At 41.2% G+C, this 18,447-nt stretch overlaps 2 protein-coding genes across 3 annotated transcripts in view; both read right to left on the bottom strand.

Moving 5' to 3' along the window:
* Window positions 1-14,264, bottom strand: part of LOC109466087 — a 67,862-nt gene extending 53,598 nt beyond the window's left edge. Inside the window, exons 1-14 of one of the 2 annotated variants that reach the window (XM_019763697.1) lie at window positions 14,169-14,264; window positions 12,359-12,650; window positions 12,093-12,143; window positions 11,763-11,821; window positions 11,271-11,365; window positions 10,401-10,469; window positions 9,598-9,658; window positions 6,008-6,098; window positions 4,975-5,108; window positions 4,695-4,776; window positions 4,056-4,161; window positions 3,632-3,746; window positions 3,162-3,353; window positions 2,545-2,727 (exon numbers count right to left, since the gene is read on the bottom strand). In XM_019763697.1, coding sequence (XP_019619256.1) covers window positions 2,545-2,727; window positions 3,162-3,353; window positions 3,632-3,746; window positions 4,056-4,161; window positions 4,695-4,776; window positions 4,975-5,108; window positions 6,008-6,098; window positions 9,598-9,658; window positions 10,401-10,469; window positions 11,271-11,365; window positions 11,763-11,821; window positions 12,093-12,143; window positions 12,359-12,596 — 1,476 coding nt within the window. In that variant the 5' untranslated portion in view covers window positions 12,597-12,650; window positions 14,169-14,264. Of the gene's footprint in view, window positions 1-2,544; window positions 2,728-3,161; window positions 3,357-3,631; window positions 3,747-4,055; window positions 4,162-4,694; window positions 4,777-4,974; window positions 5,109-6,007; window positions 6,099-9,597; window positions 9,659-10,400; window positions 10,470-11,270; window positions 11,366-11,762; window positions 11,822-12,092; window positions 12,144-12,358; window positions 12,651-14,168 lie in introns of both variants that reach the window. The other variant, XM_019763696.1, reaches the window with a different exon arrangement.
* Window positions 14,265-14,805: 541 nt separating this feature from the next.
* LOC109465958 lies at window positions 14,806-17,371 on the bottom strand. The gene is made up of 2 exons (XM_019763447.1): window positions 17,296-17,371; window positions 14,806-16,082 (listed from the first exon to the last, which is right to left on the bottom strand). The coding sequence occupies exons 1-2, from the start codon at window positions 17,369-17,371 to the stop codon at window positions 14,806-14,808; spliced, it is 1,353 nt and encodes a 450-aa protein (XP_019619006.1).
* Between the last annotated feature and the right edge of the window lie 1,076 nt (window positions 17,372-18,447).

Raw genomic sequence — 18,447 nt, forward strand, 5'->3', positions numbered from 1 at the left:
ATCACACCAGGCCCTATGCCTGGTGCTGAACACCATATACAATATCACACCAGGCCCTATGCCTGGTGCTGAACACCATATACAATATCACACCAGGCCCTGTCCCTGGTGCTGAACACCATATACAATATCACACCAGGCCCTATGCCTGGTGCTGAACACCATATACAATATCACACCAGGCCCTGTCCCTGGTACTGAACACCATATACAATATCACACCAGGCCCTGTCCCTGGTGCTGAACACCATATACAATATCACACCTGTCCCTGTCCCTGGTGCTGAACACCATATACAATACAGTGTTCGAAATACCCGTCTGCAGTCTGCAATTTGCAGGTAGATTTTCAAGATTGCAGAAGAAAAAATCTTACAATCTGCAATTTTGCAGAAGGAAAAAATAGGCTCCGGATTCAATAGTTTTCAATTAGCAAAGCAGTGGCACTGTGAATAGATCGAAAACCTGCGCCGCACGAACCTGCCGGCGTTTTCCAGCAGACTGTAATGGTCCCATATGAGGGAATTTGGGGTCAAAGTTGAACGATTTCGACAAGGCGACGAAAGGCGACGATAACCAAATATGGGCACTCGCCATTTTCCGATGTTAGATTTCGTCTCCCGGGAGGACCCGACAACTGCCTCGGCAATTTTCGGCAGTTTTCGCTGAGCATTTCCCAGCAGGCAACACGGCAAAGGAAACATGGCTCCTCCGAAAACTTCACTCGCCTCGGCGTTAATTTACCGAAATTTCGATGTTTTTCCTTGGTATTTTGCACGATTCAAGCAAAGAAAACAAGTTGATCACACGAACAAAAGAGAAATACAGCACTTGGAACCTAATGGTCCGTTTTGTTGGGCGGTAATTTCTCATTTCGAGTGAAAATTTACGTGCATCACATTGTGACCATATGGTGTAAAATCAGTGATTTTTGGCTCGATCCGAACCAAGCACGGCCCGTAGACTTGTCCTTTATGATTTCTAGATGACTATCGGTACCAAAATACGGGAAAATATTGTTGCAAAATGAGAGAGACGGAGACTAAGGTAAACTTCTTTTATTTGAAGGCTGGATTTTCATTTTCCTGGCAGGCTTCTTTGTATGTAGTGATTATCAGTTATTCAGTAACAACAAATACGGATTTTTGTTCCGGTCGAAAAAAACGGTCCACCGACGTTTCGGTTTTTTTGGACCGGACCGATAAAACTTTACGGTCCGAACATATTTAAAAGAGTGATATTTTGAAGAATTTCAGTAATGCTACAGATTTACAAAGCTATACCGTTATATATATATATGATGTAAAAATAGGCATTATTGGTTTCAGAAGGTTGTAATATGGGGGCTTGTGTATTTGCAGAAAGTATTTCCAAATTGCAGGACGAAATTTTGACTCTTCTGCAATATTGCAGAGCACTGAAAAAAAGTATTTCGACCACTGCAATATCACACCAGGCCCTGTCCCTGGTGCTGAACACCATATACAATATCACACCAGGCCCTGTCCCTGGTGCTGAACACCATATACAATATCACACCTGTCCCTGTCCCTGGTGCTGAACACCATATACAATATCACACCAGGCCCTGTCCCTGGTGCTGAACACCATATACAATATCACACCAGGCCCTGTCCCTGGTGCTGAACACCTTATCCAATCCAAAAACCATGAACTAAATACAGGATATTAACCCTTTATCATCTCCTATCCACTATTACATAAAACCTTGTCTACCATGATACATATTATGTCTATTGCAAAAACCAACTACTTGGTTATGAATAGAATTACCCACTACACAAGACCCTGTCTATAAAGATGAATAGCACACTTATCAACAGAACAGTCTTTAGTGATAAATCCCTTCGAGGCGCGTTACATAAAACGGTTACCATACATGTCTACCATGACAAATAACAAGCTCAGACCGATCTTACATGTAGCTATAAAGACCACTCACATCCATTTTCACAGGAGACCCTGTCAAAAAAAATCTGCCCCATCCTTTGTAATGATTCTCCATTGTTAGATAAAGCCCTGCCTACATTGATGAAACACCAAACCTTGCCCTTAGTTCTATAGATAGTCTGTTATGTATTACCCTGTCTATGCTGACAGATAGCAAACCTGGCATCAAATCCCACCCTGTGCCTACAGTAATACATCAATACTTACACAACCATTTAACTTCATTTAACCTACAACCCACATCCCAATGTTCTTCAATATTTCAGAGCTGATAAAGTTATAAATAAAGTAAAACAAAAAACAATAAAAAACTTTCTGAACTTCAGCAGCAAACTGCTTGAAGCCTATGTTCTATTTTATAACTGGATGTAGAGAAGTAGTTTGTAGAGTTTTCATAGTGACCTCATGTACTACAGAATTGTTCTTTTCCCTTATGCTGCAAAATAAAACCATTGCAAAAGTACATACATTTACTGTAACACAACTACCATTTCTGTCATAACACACCTAATTACATATTCAAAATTTATAGTATTTCCTCATATGCAAAGTGATGTTATTCACTCTTTCTACCTTGTAGTTTTTGACAGTCCTCTCCCCTCTGGTAGTGACATTACTACAGTCAGCCAGGGTGGTGTTGCTTCGGAGCACATCAACCACGCAAGCCGTCTGGTTCTCCTGACACAGGACATCCACCGCTGGAACCTGTTCCTCCATCTTTTCTTCCTGGGTGTCTTTTTTGGCTGGATGCCCGTCCTGTCGAAAAGAGCAAGCAAAAAACGTCTGCAAAACAAATGCATTGTGTTTACCTTCTCATGGTATGGCCTAAGAAAACTACCGCTCTGTTAATTCTTACTTAAACACATTTATATATATATATAGTGACTATCCTCTCCAACTCTGCTCTGCCACTTGCTACATAATGTATCCCAATACCACAGGGTGTCTGCTACAGTATCAGATACCATGGTGGCCATGGACATGTCTTGGTAGGTGTGTTCATGGTTATCTTACTAAGATTGGCCAATTAAGACAGCCAAACTCAGGAGAGGGAGAGTGAGAGAGAGAAAGAGAGAGAGTGAGAGAGAGAGTGAGAGAGAGAAAGAGAAAGAGAGAGAGAAGACACTATTATGGCAGCAATCTAGAAACATTGCAGCTGTAAAAGCAGTTACTTTCTCCCAAAAACAAACCTTGGTGGGTGTGTCCATGGTTATCTTATTAAGATTGGCTATGATCTCAGCGGTGAAACTGGTGTCTGAGGGTGCCAAAGGACAGGTGAAGTCGGGCGTGTCCAGTCGTACATCTGTGCTGTCCATGGTGAACTGGGTACTATCTGCCGCTGATGCTGCCATAGCGCTAGCAGATGCCGATGCTGGCTCATGCTGCTGTGTGTTAGCAAATCAAGTGTTAAAGCATTCATTTGGTAAATCAGCTGTTGAAGCCCTGATCACATACATTGTACATCCACCTACGATCATCAGCACAGAAAAGATGGAAGCAAACTGATATTAGCATAACGATGAGTTATTGTACACAGGTGTAAGAGGGGTAGAAGGAGATGGATGGGCTCTGCCTTCCAATACTATGCCCTAGACACAATTTTGGGTTAACAAATTTACCCACTGCTCCTACCCTGTCAACCTTAGAAGTGAGAACTTACCGAGGTATTGTCTGCCGCCTGACTGGAAGCCTGTGTAGTATTTCTCCCATTGTTGTCATCTTCAGGCCTCTGCTTACACCGCTGAACCAGCAGGGTCACTGGGCCCTCACAGCTCCTGAGCACAACAACAGTTTCCAAATGTTTTTTTATACTTCACTATATGGGGTATTGGGACTACATGGGAAAGGTTGATTTGGAATAGTTCATTTTGGAATGAGGAGGGAGATGGAGTGAAATATGCTGTATTTGTTCCCAAGCAAATGTCTGCATTTCATTCATAAAACACCAAATCATGCCCTTCTATTATTCATTCAAAAGATTTTGATCCAATGGTTGTAAGAATGCCAAATCTACCTACTCACTGCCAAATGCTCTTCCCCAAATTCAAACCCTGATCATAATAATTTCTGTGGTTGTTTCTTACCTTATTTGGGCAGCCAGTTGGTCAGCAGTAACCATGGTGACGTTGATGCCGTTGAGGCGCAGGATTCTGTCCCCCTCCATTAGACATGTACGGGCCGCCGCTCCGTCTGTGGGGAGGGGAACAACGTTAACAGCAGGATTGTAGTTATAAAGGTAATATTGACATGTAATTAGCTAAGATACAGTTGAACTGAACCTTAAAAGCAGTGGATCTGTATCTATTTCTAGCTGTTCTTGGAAAGATTCTAAAAGTAGTCTAGAGAAATGTTCAAATATGTGTCTAAAATTATCATAATTTCTCATCTAGTACAGATTTAAAAATAAAGGTTTGCAACTTGAAACCAATGCTGGGTGCATACATGTAAGTTACATGTATGTACATGTACAATTACAGTAGTGCATCAGAGACATGGGATCTGCCAGAATATGGTACATGTATATGAGTCATCAAACTTTCAAGGTAGTTTATTTATTTTCACAGTTTTTGAGTTCATGATACTAAGCATGACTGTTTTGTTTCAGCCATGAATCTAAAATTCAGGAAAAAACGCCCTTTCCCCCCTACCATGACATAAAACCACTGTGAAAGTGTGACAATTTTCAGTAGTTTTGAGGCCTGAGAGTCAGTTGCTGAGCCCACCTTTATCCACAGAGTTGACACATACAGGGTTGGCACTAGAGATGGTGAAGCCAAAACTGCCCGATTCTTTTATAATCGTGATCTGCAATGGAAGTAAAATATCATGATAATATAAGCAGGTTTCAACCGCATTATTAAGAAAAGATTGCTGTGATGAAATTGCAGCCCTACGTACTTATGCATTAAATGGGCGTTCAATAAATCTGAACAGATCAGCATAGTTTACTAAAAAAATTCATATGATACAAAAAAACAATATAAATGAATGGTTAGTTCAAACCTGCTGAGGTTGCTCCCACTGCACGTCCCTGTTGATCTTGGGTGGTGGCAGGTTAAACACCTCTCCTCCTGACTCAGGCAGGCTCCGTAATGTGGACCCCGAGGCTGCAGAGGTTAACGTGGGTCTTCTGGCAGCTGACACGGACAACAAATTAGAAATCACATTGTTAACATCATTGCATTGTATGGTCTTAGCAGACTACATGACTGTGTACTACCAGTAATATCAATATGATAAACTAATAACTATTATTATGATTAATTTTAGAGACCACAATCAAGCACGAGCACAGTCCCCTGACCAGAACAGTTGTCTGAAGCAAGTCTCAGTCCCTGAATGAAAAATCTATCTGAGGCACTGTCAGAATTCTTTGGAAAGAACCCTGAGGACAAGAATGATACATTTGTAGTTCCCTAAACAAATTCAATTAGCCATGATTATACTACAAGTACCCTATGTACAAATGTAGACAAGTGTACTATAAAAACAAATAACATGCATTATCCATCTAACTCCTACATACCTTTCATTCTTGCTACAGTGGACCTTCGTGGTCTGATGTATTTGTGGTTACTTTTCCAATACAAGAAAAAATACATCTACAACTGATTACCATTATAATACGATCTGGATCGGGTGCACACAATTAGGTGTAATCAATAATTTGGGTAGCTTAGCACAGATGGTTCTGTCACGTAGAACCATGTATTACCTGTACTGTGTCACGTACACACAGTTATAGGCCCGGTTTACACGGGGCTAAAATATCATTTGGCCTGCGTCAAATTGCGCGGGCGCCGCGGTGCCGCACTCTGCGTTTTGTGCGACAGATTTTTCTAACGTGTAAACAACCTCTGCCACTGCCACGCGGCACCAAATGATTTTTTTTTTTGGCCCTGTGTAAACCGGGCCATAGCCTTGTTAGAATTCTTTTGACAAAAAGGATTGTATGACAAATGTGCCTGTACCTTAAGATAAAAAGCTACGATGTATGCACACAACACACTGGAGTTGACGTAAAAATATCTCTCACCTGTCTTCTTCTTGTCCTTCTTGTTAACGGCCTTCAGGTGCTTGTGGACACCGACCTTCTCGTCCAGCAGGTAGTACCAGCCGTTCACCACCTGTCTCGGGAACAGGTGAGGCAACAGGAGGAACACGATCAGGCCCACCAGCGGAGCTAACACCAGCAGGTAATACACTGGCATGACTTATTACCACCTCGCAATAACACAGATGTGTATCTGGTCAGGAGTGTTATTGCACAGGGCAGGTCTACAGATCAATCAATACTGAATACAGGTAGAACAGTCCTCTATGTAAAGCTGTATCCTGTTCAGTGTGTGTTGTCAGAACACTGGCATGGCAGGCATAGACAGGGCTTGTAATACTGAAAAATATTTCTGCAATGTTTGATTCAGACTGCCATCCGAGATTCCATTCTTTCTTCTTGGCAGCTCACCAGTTATATATCTTAACCATTTGTTCTGCAATCTCAATTTGTTTTCCAACTGCAGGTTGTAGTGGAGTATTTCGAGCCCTGATCTGCGCGTACCTTACAATGATTGTAACGATATGAATCTCGTTCTGACGCACACGTACTTGTTTCTGCAACAACACCTAACTTTGATGTCTAACCTTCATCTGATTCAGTGTAACACCTAACTTTATCCTGTACCAGCGTATAAATCTTTTGAACTACGCAAGTCCTGTTTTGAGATGGAAAAAAGTTCAATCACCTTTTACAATAAGTCTTTTACCAACAAAGATGGGCTTTCATACTAAATTTGTATCCTGTTACATGTAAGGGCAAAGCTGAGCATGTGCATGTTAAGTACATGTGGGAACAAAGCATAATATTACAGCAAGTTATCAACAACACAGAGTGACATGGATGTCTAGTGTGGTATCGCATAAAGGTACAGTTGTTATAGAGGTCATACCATTTAATCAATAAACTGATACAGCAATAACATTCTAGTTTGTAATGTTGTATCCTGTTCAGTATTTTGGATGAATGGAAAAATACCCAGTCAGGACTATAACTCAAAAAGGAGTATCATTAGACTGAAAATAACATACATGTATTATAAGTACTACACTGTCTAACACACGTGTTTCTACAGCAGTGTTTTGTCTTGTTCAGAGTTTGAACATAACATTGCATCCTGTTCATAGCAATCGCAAGGTGTATTGCCTGTACCTTGATAAGAATAAAACCTACTTTTACATTGATTTATAACAACAAATAAAATACTAAATGATAAAAACTACTGATGTCACATACAGATGTAAGATTTGAAATAGAAGAATCTTGAGTGTTTTTTGATAGCCTGCACTTATCAGGAAATTGCTAATGAACAGATGCTGTAATGTAATATGAGCAGCTTCAACTGTAACAGTATAGCAGTGCTAAACATGTATGTGGTCAACAGTACAGAAATGCTGGTTTAGAATCTTTTGTTGTTTACACACAAATTATAACAGTACACATGTATGCTATCCTGGATAACAATTAATTGACCTCTAATGTTGGATGGCACAATTTTTCAGCTAAAACTCTAGCAGTCTGACTGAAATGAAATTGTAAATCTCAACACTATTATGTCAGAATTGCAAATGTATGAAACAAACAGTCTTCTCTCCAGCAAAGAGTCAAAAGAGGATAATTTCCAAGCAGTTCTTTCGGTGGCAAAGTCGCAACCACCTATAACTGCCAAGATAGTATCCAGTAGGTAAGACAATATCCAATAGGGCCAGCTGTTACAAAACGGTACCTAGAAGGTCCCAGTCTTCCCAATCAACCTTGGAGTCTCAGTCTAAAGAGCCAGCTGTTGAATTGAAGTTGGAAGCTTGTATCCACCAAAATTCCACAGGTAGTTGAAACAGTTCCTGATCCACTTGCAGCACACATAAGCACAAGCACATCTCCAGCCAGACTGTCCAAATCTTTTTCCTCACCAGGCAGGAAGGCAAATCCAACTGAGCAACTCAGTCCTCAGTTCACACAACAATAACCTTCACCCTACACTACAGACACAAGGTTTGATCCCAAAAGTACCCAGATGCACTCCAGAACAAGAAAAGGGTTGGTAAAAACATTTGTCCTTTGTTTGACTGCGTCACACTCAGGCACGTGGAACACACATAAGGCCATTAAAGAGCTCTTATCACAAATTGGTACAACTCAGGAAGGGACGGTCATGTCATTACCGAGAGAGAAAATGGCCTTTTATACAGATTGGAGCATCAGCACCAGGAAAGCTGCGTGTGTCATTGTATTGTAAATGTGCTACTCATGATCAGTCATAAATGGCTGGAGGTTGGAGTACTGGCTTTGTGAAGGACAATTCATGTAATGTTGAGCAAAACGAGCACGTCGACACAATGCACTACACCTGCACAAAACCACATTTTCTGTTGGCTGTTTGGTGAACGTTGCATAAGAGTTTTGTCTGTTGCATAAGATACAACACAATATTTGAAAGGTGTCAACATGGGATATTTTTCTTAAATATGTGAGTTGTTTCAATTGAAGAAAGCAAAAGCAAGTAACTGTTGAAGATCAAAAATACATTTCTTAAAAATCTTCGAGACCACTTGTTGGATAAAAGCATCTCTCCAACTAAGCCATGTAATATATTATGATGTATCAGTAGAATGGTAGTTGTAATCCTGACTAAATTCATCATGGGCAAAAACAGCTCCAAATTATGGAGCCAAATTAATAAAAAAAATCAATAAAACATCTACAAACATGTAAGTCCTTTTCAGAAGCCCATTATTATACAACACCACCACGGAGGAGTTTTCAAAAGTTATCATATTGTAAACATCACTAAATGGACATGTTAGACATTGCTATCATATTACTGGTAAACTCTCTTCCAGTTAACTCTCTAATACACTGTACATGCATATCTTACAAGTGTATCTATGGAATGATGCACAATACCTGAACATTAGTCGTCTTCTGGGCCTAAAATGTCCATTGCACATTTCCCTCGGATTCACAAATTAAAATAAGAGGCAGGCACAGATGAATTGTGCAGAATTCATTTCAAACAAGGTGATCACATTCCATGTTAATATTACAGAGACAATGAATACATTTGCGGCATGCAAATTGTAATGTAATACTGGCCTAAAAGCCAACAAACACTGATTGTAAATTGAAGGAAATCAGGTCATTGTGGCTAATTTCCAACACATTTCTGGTATATTCCATCCTAAGGCCACACCAATTTGATTTCTTGGTTCCTGGATTTTTGCGGGAAATCAATGAAGCGGACCAAAATGCTATCACTAGAGCTACTTCAAAACATATATTCCTGCTGAACATAGTACATGTATATACCATTTCGGGGATGACTCAGAACCTGAATGGTATATGTACATGATTAAAAAATGAAGCAGGCAAAAATGAGAAAGAAAGAAGTAAAATTGGCGTGGCCTAACTATATGTAAATGCGTATGAAAAAGAACTGAAAGGGATCCTTTCAGCCCTGGGCAAATGCTCACCAACACAAATTTGCCAACAAAATTTTAGGCCTTTCTTCAAGTTCCAGTACATGTACAAGAAGTGGAAGTCTTATTATATGTTTCCCAGAGACTTTAGCTCACCTTAGTTTGATCCAGCATCCTGTCCACACCAAAAGACATACAGCCAAGTAACTCACTGCACCTACGAGTAAAGTTTGAAAAAAGTACGTAAGCAAGGAACCAAACTAGAATGTCCAAAACAGACTATCGTGATGAGGAGATCGGTCAATTCCTCCTACATGTATGTATTGAGGAGACAAAATTAGAAACATTCTTCCCACACCATTGCATTGGAGAGCTTTGTAAACTTTGCTGGTCGTTATGCAATAGGTTTCAACTGCAGTTTCCAACACAGCAGTATGGCGTCCAGCCTTCTCAAAAGAAGCCGGCAACCCACGAAAATCACCACCTACTCAAATTTTTGCGCCGCCTAGTTTTGTGTAAATTTAAGAAAAAAATTGTAGTCTCCATTACAAACCCCTTCATGGCTCGCCTGCTACTTTTTTATTTCAGCCACCTACTCTAAATTTTTGTGAGAAGGCTGGCGTCACAGAAGCGGTGAATTGCTCATCCCTTAAAGAAAGACTGGAGTTGAACAGACAAAAATTTGCACAAGTCCAATTTCTTGTGTTTAACACACTCCAAACAAGAATATGTAAATCTTTTAAGTAAAGAGACTCTTCTTACACAACCAATAGTGTTTTATTCAGTCAATGTTTCGATGACTGATTGTCACCTTCCTCAGGGCAGTTCTGACTAGTTCAAATTGCACAGCACAGATGTTGCTGCTATTGATGCATTCCCAAATGTAAAATACATGACATCATGTATTGAAATATCTAAACTTTTTGTATGACTTTTATCTGTATCGAACAAACCCTTACTTCTTCTGCTTGTCTCTGTTCCACACAGCGATCTGCAGTCGTCTGCCGATGTCTTCAGGGCCGATCTCCCTGGGAGGGGAAAATGTCGAACTTTAGCAAAGTGTTAGCCTGACTAAACTGCATTCCTAGCTAGCCTCTACCAGGCACCGCGGATTGCTGGAAAAATAGTAGAAATTGGCCGAAATAAAGGAATAATATACCACGGGAGGTAGCCGGCCAGAAAAGATCCATTTTGCAAACCTGTGGGCCAATTTTTTCTACGATTTTTCCAGCGATCTGCAGTGCCTGGTAGAGGCTGGTTCCTGGCAGCCGCTGCCCGAAGGTTGCTGGGGTGGAGGTCATTAACCCCCGGCCAAAAGCTTGTGTAAACACAGGCTAAGCAAAGTGTCAGCTGGTATAAAATGTTGCACTTGTAATACAAACTTACCCAGAATAACATATTTTCAACACTTATGATTCAAAAAATCAATCGAGGCAGTGTTCCTTTGGCTAACGCAAATTGTCACTGTAACGTTACATAATTTAAATGCAGTACATTAAATTTTGTATAAATTCCTTGATAATAATGATTTTTTTACTGTTTACTACAACTGTACCTCTTATTTTGAGTTATGATGGATATTTCAACTTATATGTCTGACTCTTACTTACAAAAAAAAGTATGAAATCTATTTTATTTATTTTAATCTATTTATTCTTCTGTCATCCTCCCACAGTTTAAAACTATTTTCTGCATCTTGCAGGTACATACATGTACATGTGTATTTCAAGAAATAAAGTTCTTAACTGAAAACATTACTTTGCAATCTGTATATTCAAGATGACGAGTTTCATTTTACCATGGTCTTTGGAAACACAAAGTGAACGTACAGTGAGAAAGTTTCCTGGTAGTTTGGCTTCCTGGTGTCGTGAGCAATCTCTGTCTTACATCTGGTTCTCTTCTCACTGTCTGGAGCCAAGGACAGCTGAGGGCAGAAACAGTGTCAGAAAAATTGGAACACTTAAAATACACAATAAAACGACCGAAATGGTGTCCTAACAGTTACACACAACATACAAAACTGAAGCCCCTGTCACACATACATTTGTATGACCTCCCAAACACTGCCAAACCATGCTTAGGACTCATATAGGAGTAGGTCGGGAGCAAGGTCTGAGCTACAAAAAATGTATATCCTATTTTAAAGATTCCTGATCTGAATTACTGTACATTCATTTTTTTCAACAATGCTGTATTATAGATAGCAATACATTGAAAGTGCATGTTTATGAATTTGTGAGTCATGAATTTTGCGGTTTGACATGTCCCTACGAAAATTGAAAATAAAACCAGGTGCAACCGATTCAACATTTACAACTTACCTTCACATACGAGTCACAAACTTTCCTCTCCCGGGGCATCAGTCCTTTCCCCTGCATTACTACAATGGAAAAGAACAATAATTAAGAACACAACCTGACATGTGTGGTTTAAATGTAAGACTACATGTATATGGCTACACTACACTATTTAAAGGACTTGTTACACCTACTATCTATTAATGCATTAAAGAATACCAATATCATTATAGAAGTGTAATTTTAGAATTACTGAAGAAGACTTACATGTTCTGAGCATTACCAACTAAAAGTCTAATAAAACCACAGCTAACTAATACAGACTAGTGATACTGTTGATACACATATACTTACTGTGAACAGTGACAAATCCAGAGTTTTTGTAGATTGCAAGCTTCAGCAGTCCTAGAAATCAAACATGGCAAACTTAAAAGTCAAGAAATGTATCTGGGATCTAGACTAAGTACTAGTTGTTGAGTAAAGAACCTTCTTTACTGACTTTAGTTCCATATAATCATACACAATGTACATGTATAGCCTGTTAAACACACATACTGTCTCAGAATTTTGGTATATGGTATTCACACAGCCTGGACCCTGTATTAACAATTTACACGCACCTCTGCCTTTAATCTGTTCTTCATTCACCAGGCTCCTTCTTTTCTTCTTATTCCCAGCAGACTTAAACAGTGCCGTCCGTGGTTTTCGTGACTGGCCGACTTTTGAGGCCAGGACTCTCTTCCTGGCGCTGGCGTGGGTGGACACCTCCAGGCTTCTCCTGGCCGAGGTTCTGCGCTGTTTGGGGCGGGGCGGCGGCTCCCTCCGCGGCCGCTTGGCAGGACTCTGTCCAACGTCCATCTCAGAAACACTTTGTGGTTCAGTTAGAGGTCAGTAACAACTCAAAAGGTGGAGCTGTGGGTAAGATGAACAAATCACATCTGTCAATGGTACTAAATCAAAATTTATTTGTACTTTGTGATTAATTTATTTACAATTTATTTACCACATTGGTGGATCACAATTTAATTATGTTTCCTTCCATTAAAAAATGATATGTCTGTGACATTATATGTCTTAACTTTTCACATATATTTTTCAAACTTCCTTACGTTCCTTACCTCTGCTGCAAAGTCTTCCTTGTCCCCCTGACGACCAGTGTCGGTCATGGGACTAGGTAGGTTGGTAGGTACCAACCAGGCTAGCTTGACTTCTTCTAGAGTTACAGGTAAACTGGCAGTGTGAGACTTATAAACAGCAGAGATGATTGCCCTTGATAGAGCTGGCTGGAGAAACCAGACAGATCTAGAGGGGAGCAAGGGGCCAGTACCTGGCCTGAGCACATATAAATATAGGCAGTAGGAAGGCAGTGTGAAAACCGTTGAGCAGAGGTGTGAAAAACACATGTTTTGAACACCCATTATAGAGTGGAACTGCAAACTGACCAGTCTTCATAATAACTGTCTTTACGTTTTGTGTGCACAGTACAACAAAAAGACGTTTGTTTGAAACCTGTGGCAGCTGTGACTAATTACTTCCAGGCAGTTGGCTCCAAAAGTGAGAGCAGACCTGGTAACTACTTTTCAAACAGAGGTTGAAATGAGAGATTGCTACCTTCTTTTGACTTGCCCCAAATTCTGACAGTTGTCGAATAGAAGATATTATCCTCACCTTTATATCTATAACCTCCTTGAAAGAAGGTAGAAAGAGAGACAGAGAGAGGGAGACAGAGGGAGAGAGAGAGAGGGAGCTCGAGGGGGAGTCCAAAAACACAAATGGAGAGCCAGGAAAGAGAGACAGTACAACTGTTTCAGATCATGTTTATATTATAGTGTGGTAATTACCCTCATTACTACCACAAACACATGATTAATTAGTCAAATGAATGCAGAAATCAATTAGTTTTGGCAACGTCAACAAATTATACGAAATCAGCAATCGTGTCCCTTTTATATACTGTCTTCTGTTTGCGTGAAGTTATAAACAAGCGGTTGAAGTTGTGGGCTCAGATCCTGCTATTTGCAGCAGTGCGGAACACTTCATTTCAAACCGTGCAATAATTTCAAAACAAAGGATTGTACTTTTTCAACACGTAAAAACTTTGCATGGCATTCGAATTATTTGGCGTACATATCTTTTACACCTGTCCTGACTTATAACAAGCTTTAGTCAAGGCAGACAGCAACTATATGCACAGGGTGGACCGGTAAAAGAGAAGTGTAAGGGCCCGTTGTTCCAGCAATAAATATCCCGCCACATTTGCCCCCCTCCCATTCAGGTAAATTTCACGGTCCAAAAATTAGGTTACAGCGATCTAACCCAACCTGGATCGCCCTCCATAAAAATAGCAGAACAGTAACACTATGCTGACGTTTGGTCAGAAGCCACATACTTCAGTTAGAAGGAAGAACGAAGTTTACGTTCACAACTTACCGTTTCAAATCTGCCTCCATTCGGCTTGTTTGGTCGTTGGGGAAAGTGTACACAAGTCACGTGGCGGGGGTTTCATATTACGTTAGGAGGGGTGCGACCACGGTTTTGTACAGACAGTTGTAACGTTACTGTGAATGTTAGCTCGGACCTAAAACTTTGTTTAAACGGAAAAACTTTACTTATTTTCAAATCAATAATGCAATTCTGCAGTTAAAGAACTTCACGAGTAAATATGTACATTACTTAATGTCGTGGCCCCTTGGTTTGCTACTCATAATGGTATGACCCAAGTCGTGTTCATTTCAGGTACACGCAACGTTACGTGTCAAAAGCGCCTTCAGCGATTATATTATGAAACACAGATAGATAAATGTGAACCTGTTTGCTTTCTGCGTATTTTCAAAGTCACCTCGTATCCGAATACTAGTAACGTTTAAGAAAAAACACCGACACAAGTGTAAGACCGCACATATAACATTTACACGTTTTATTCGAAAACAACCCCTCCGCTGGGTTAGATACTGACAGCATATGCAAAGACTTTCATTGTTATATTTGTGAATTATCAAACTTTCGAGTCATCAAAATACTTTTGGTTCTGGTGAGATCATTTGTCATGAGCATATGGCCATATATATCATTCCTCTGAACTACTAGTGTCAGAGACGCAACAAAGCAGTCTGCAGGCTATTGTAAAACCGGAGAAAAATCGTCGAACCTTGCCTCCAGCATTCAAGTTCACTTTGCCCATGTTTTGCTCATGTGCAGATCTGTCAACCTCTTCCGACCTCAAACGATTTTGTGAGTCTGTCACTGTTTCCTCTTTGCAGGATACCCCGTCCATAGGCTGTCGATAATCTGAACTCTCCGGTGATGATTTGACCTCTTTACAAGCTGGTGGCTTTATACCGTTGCCATGTACATGCTTGGTTTCACATTCTAGCCGTGGGTATTCGCTACGAACTTGGATACCTGCAATGCCACATCCAGACGAACGAGGGCGCTGATTACCTACCATGCGTCGCGTTTTCTCGGTGAGGGGGCAGTGGAAACGGCTCTTGGTCTCTTCAGGGATCACATTTTGTATTTCAGGGAGAGACACTGTGCTTGTGCTGCTTTTCTTATCAAAGCCATCCCCTATCACAACGTCTTGACTTGATTGTGCCGCAGAAACTTTATCGTCCACCAGGGGTTGTGTTGCGCTGAGTGGAGACTCAGAGAAGTTACCAACGCTGTCATGAACAGGTGTGGCTACTGTTTTCTCAACGGGTCCTCTTGATAAGAAAGCATTTCCGTCGCCGTTCTTCTCAGCATTCGGCACAAGGTCAAGCTTTTTGACCTCAGTTCCAGTCATCTGTTCTTGCTTATCTCCACCGAGCTGTGAAAGCCTCTCAGATAGCCTCTCCTTGTCATCAGTTCTGTCCACACGTTCTTGTTTCTGTCCTGAAAGTCCAGTAGACATTTTGTCACTGTTACTGTTCAAGGAATCCAGGCTATATTTCCTCCACGTCTGTTTCCGGATGCGGCGCTCCTCTTCCCTCATCCGTCTCCTGCACCTGTCCCTCATCATCTTGGCGGTTTCCTTAGGCTCCTCCGTTCTAAGATCGACATACTTCTCCTGTTCGTCTTTCAAAGACAAGTGTCCGTCTTCCATCTCCAGAACCTCGAGGATGTCCTCGATGGTGTACAGCCTATCTGTGCCGTTAGGCGGCGCCCCTAACTTCTCTTCGACAGCAGATTCGTTTTTGGTCACCATTTCTAGGATTGAGATTGGTTCCATACTGCCATTACCGCCTGAAAACTTGGGTTGTTCTGGAACGTCAATATGGCGTTGTCTTTCGAACTGTTGGAGCCCTTCCTCTATGTCGTCCACCGTGTACAACGCCTGGGTCCCACTGTCTTTATCGTCAGAATCTGTGCGGTAAAGGCAAACCAAGCAGAAAGATATTATTACACGGAATAAATGAAAACTTAAATTTGTAAAGGGACTGTTCCATCCTGTTGTTGCGAAGTTAAGTCACGGTCTTTTGGGACTGACTGAGAGAGAGAAGGGAGGGGGAGAGAAAAAATTAGAGAGAGGGGGGGCGAGGGAAAGAGAGGGGGAGAGGTACATCATATAAAAGATGTTTATTATCTTTATGGAGCCTATAGACGTCGTCATGGTCTATTGAGTGGTATGGAGAATATTATTTTTCTTAATCCACATATCTATAAGGAACTTATCTTGTATATATCTTGTTTAGAGGATATTTCTCACGTTCTTATATAAGGCACAGTAGCCTGGGTACCATCCGGATTTTCGCTACGCAACGCTCGAAAAAATCACGATTTTTTCGAGCGTTGCGTAGCGAAAATCTGGATGGTACCCAGGCTAACAATGAATGACACTCGCCTTCTATCTTATTTAGCTTACAAAAATGGCAAATTCTTTGTTGCAAATTTATGCCAGCCACGTCGTACTTTAATCCCCGTCTATTTCCGCTGGAGTATATACATGCCCACATGCCTCAGGGCAAAAGACATGTTATATGGTTCGCACGTGTCACGGATCAAAAGGCTTAGGCCACATCAAACACATCGGACAGCGTGTGTTTCTTAGCATTTTTCAGGTAAAGTTGCAAATGTATAAACGATCGATTACGTTGATTTTAACGAAAGCAAAATCGTGATCAAAAAGTACATATGCCATATACGCTGGACGACGGTAATAAGGCTATGACGACGTGTACTTTAAAATTCGTTTTGTCAAGGACACTAAACCTCTGTTTTTTTACGTAACGTTATACATGTAGTTGAATCTCAAGCAGATCTATGGATGGTTTTGCCTCTTCAAAAAAGGAGGGCAACAATTCAACTTGCCATTCCATGGATCGAAGGAATCCGCGTCACAAAAATATACAAAATATGCAGAACGTTACAGTACACTGTTAGGAAATATACAAATAACTGCACATATCAAATAGATACATGTACATTGATATAGTAGATGCATGCACTATGCATTAACTGTTACATAACCTCGACTGATAAAAGTACATCACAATGTTCTTGCAGAAAGAGATCTACATAAACGCTAAGCCCTCCGAGAGCACATGGGCTGACTAAACTGGACTGTAAACTATCTTACCTTGTGCTCCTGCTGGCCTGGTACAGTAATCATCCTCTTCACTTATGAACAGAGCGATGTCCTTGACGCTCGACATGATGACGCTTTTGACGAAGTTTTTGCAGAATGTCTACTTGCTGACCGGTCTCAGAACTAGTATTCCAAACACTTGTACTAGTCCGCTAACTTTTCTACTTTACTTGTATAAAGTTCACACTTCATGATTTACAGTACAGCGTAAAGCCCGCGTGTCATCACCCGGTTAATCCTCTGATATTTACGGCTGTGGTGACTGAGCGGTGTCCCTGGCCCCTCGCCCGGGGTAACGTGAAGTTCTGGCCGCAGAGAGACCGTGAAGCAGATTGGTTTGATTTGTTTCCAGCTCAGCGGCTTGTTGCCAGTGTTTTTCCCAACTCCTGCTCCGTCCGAGAGGGAACGAAATCTCGCACAGGCTTAGTTTCTGGCTAGACGTCAAGTTTAAGGTCTTCAAGCACAAGAAAACGCCTCTACTCTTAGGATTGACGGAGCGGATTATTTGTGGGCAACATCTGCGTGTAAAACAATGGAAGTGTATCCATGGAGACGGTTATTTGATAAAGCAATTGTGCGGTATGCGGCGCGCGATACGCCAAGCGTTCGATGGACATAGCCTCCTCCACAGACTTTCTAGCGGGCAACTTTTGTTTCTCCGAGCGGATATGGGGCGAAGGTTTCTTTCGGAGGAAGGCCCTTGATCGGAGGGAGAGCTGTATCTGCGGAGAAAGCTAGCTTCTACCAGGCTTCGGGAAGCAGCTGGAAACATATCCGAGTGCATATGCCAGGGGAGCTGGTCCACGCTTAGAGACCAGTTCGCTGTTCTCTTAGCGCGGGCTAACTCCCTCTGTCTCATTGGCCGATTTCTACTCTTTCCAGCCTCTTCCCGAAGCCTGGAGAAACTTAAATGCTGCCCACTAAAAGTCTGCGCACGAGGCTACCATGAACCAATGACATTGTTTTGAAGTTCCGGGACTGATGGACTAGCATAGTACAGGTGTACTAGGTCATTTGATTTTGGTCCAATACACAACGGGCATGTGGCTTTAATGAAATGTTCAAGCAAAGTTTATTGGGTGAAAGGTATTACGGATCCTTTTGAACCAAGTCATTGCACCTAAACAAGCGTCACGAAATCAA

The sequence above is a fragment of the Branchiostoma belcheri genome, unplaced genomic scaffold (genome assembly GCF_001625305.1).
Source record: "Branchiostoma belcheri isolate BF01 breed outbred unplaced genomic scaffold, Haploidv18h27 scaffold16, whole genome shotgun sequence".
NCBI lineage: Eukaryota > Metazoa > Chordata > Leptocardii > Amphioxiformes > Branchiostomatidae > Branchiostoma > Branchiostoma belcheri.

Excerpts from the sequence above, each read along its gene's own strand:
- LOC109465958 (XM_019763447.1), bottom strand. The coding sequence starts at position 17,371 with ATGTCGAGCGTCAAGGACATCGCTCTGTTCATAAGTGAAGAGGATGAT. Across the intron at positions 16,083-17,295 it reads CAGGCCAGCAGGAGCACAAG|ATTCTGACGATAAAGACAGT; the intron begins GTAAGATAGTTT and ends TTTACCGCACAG.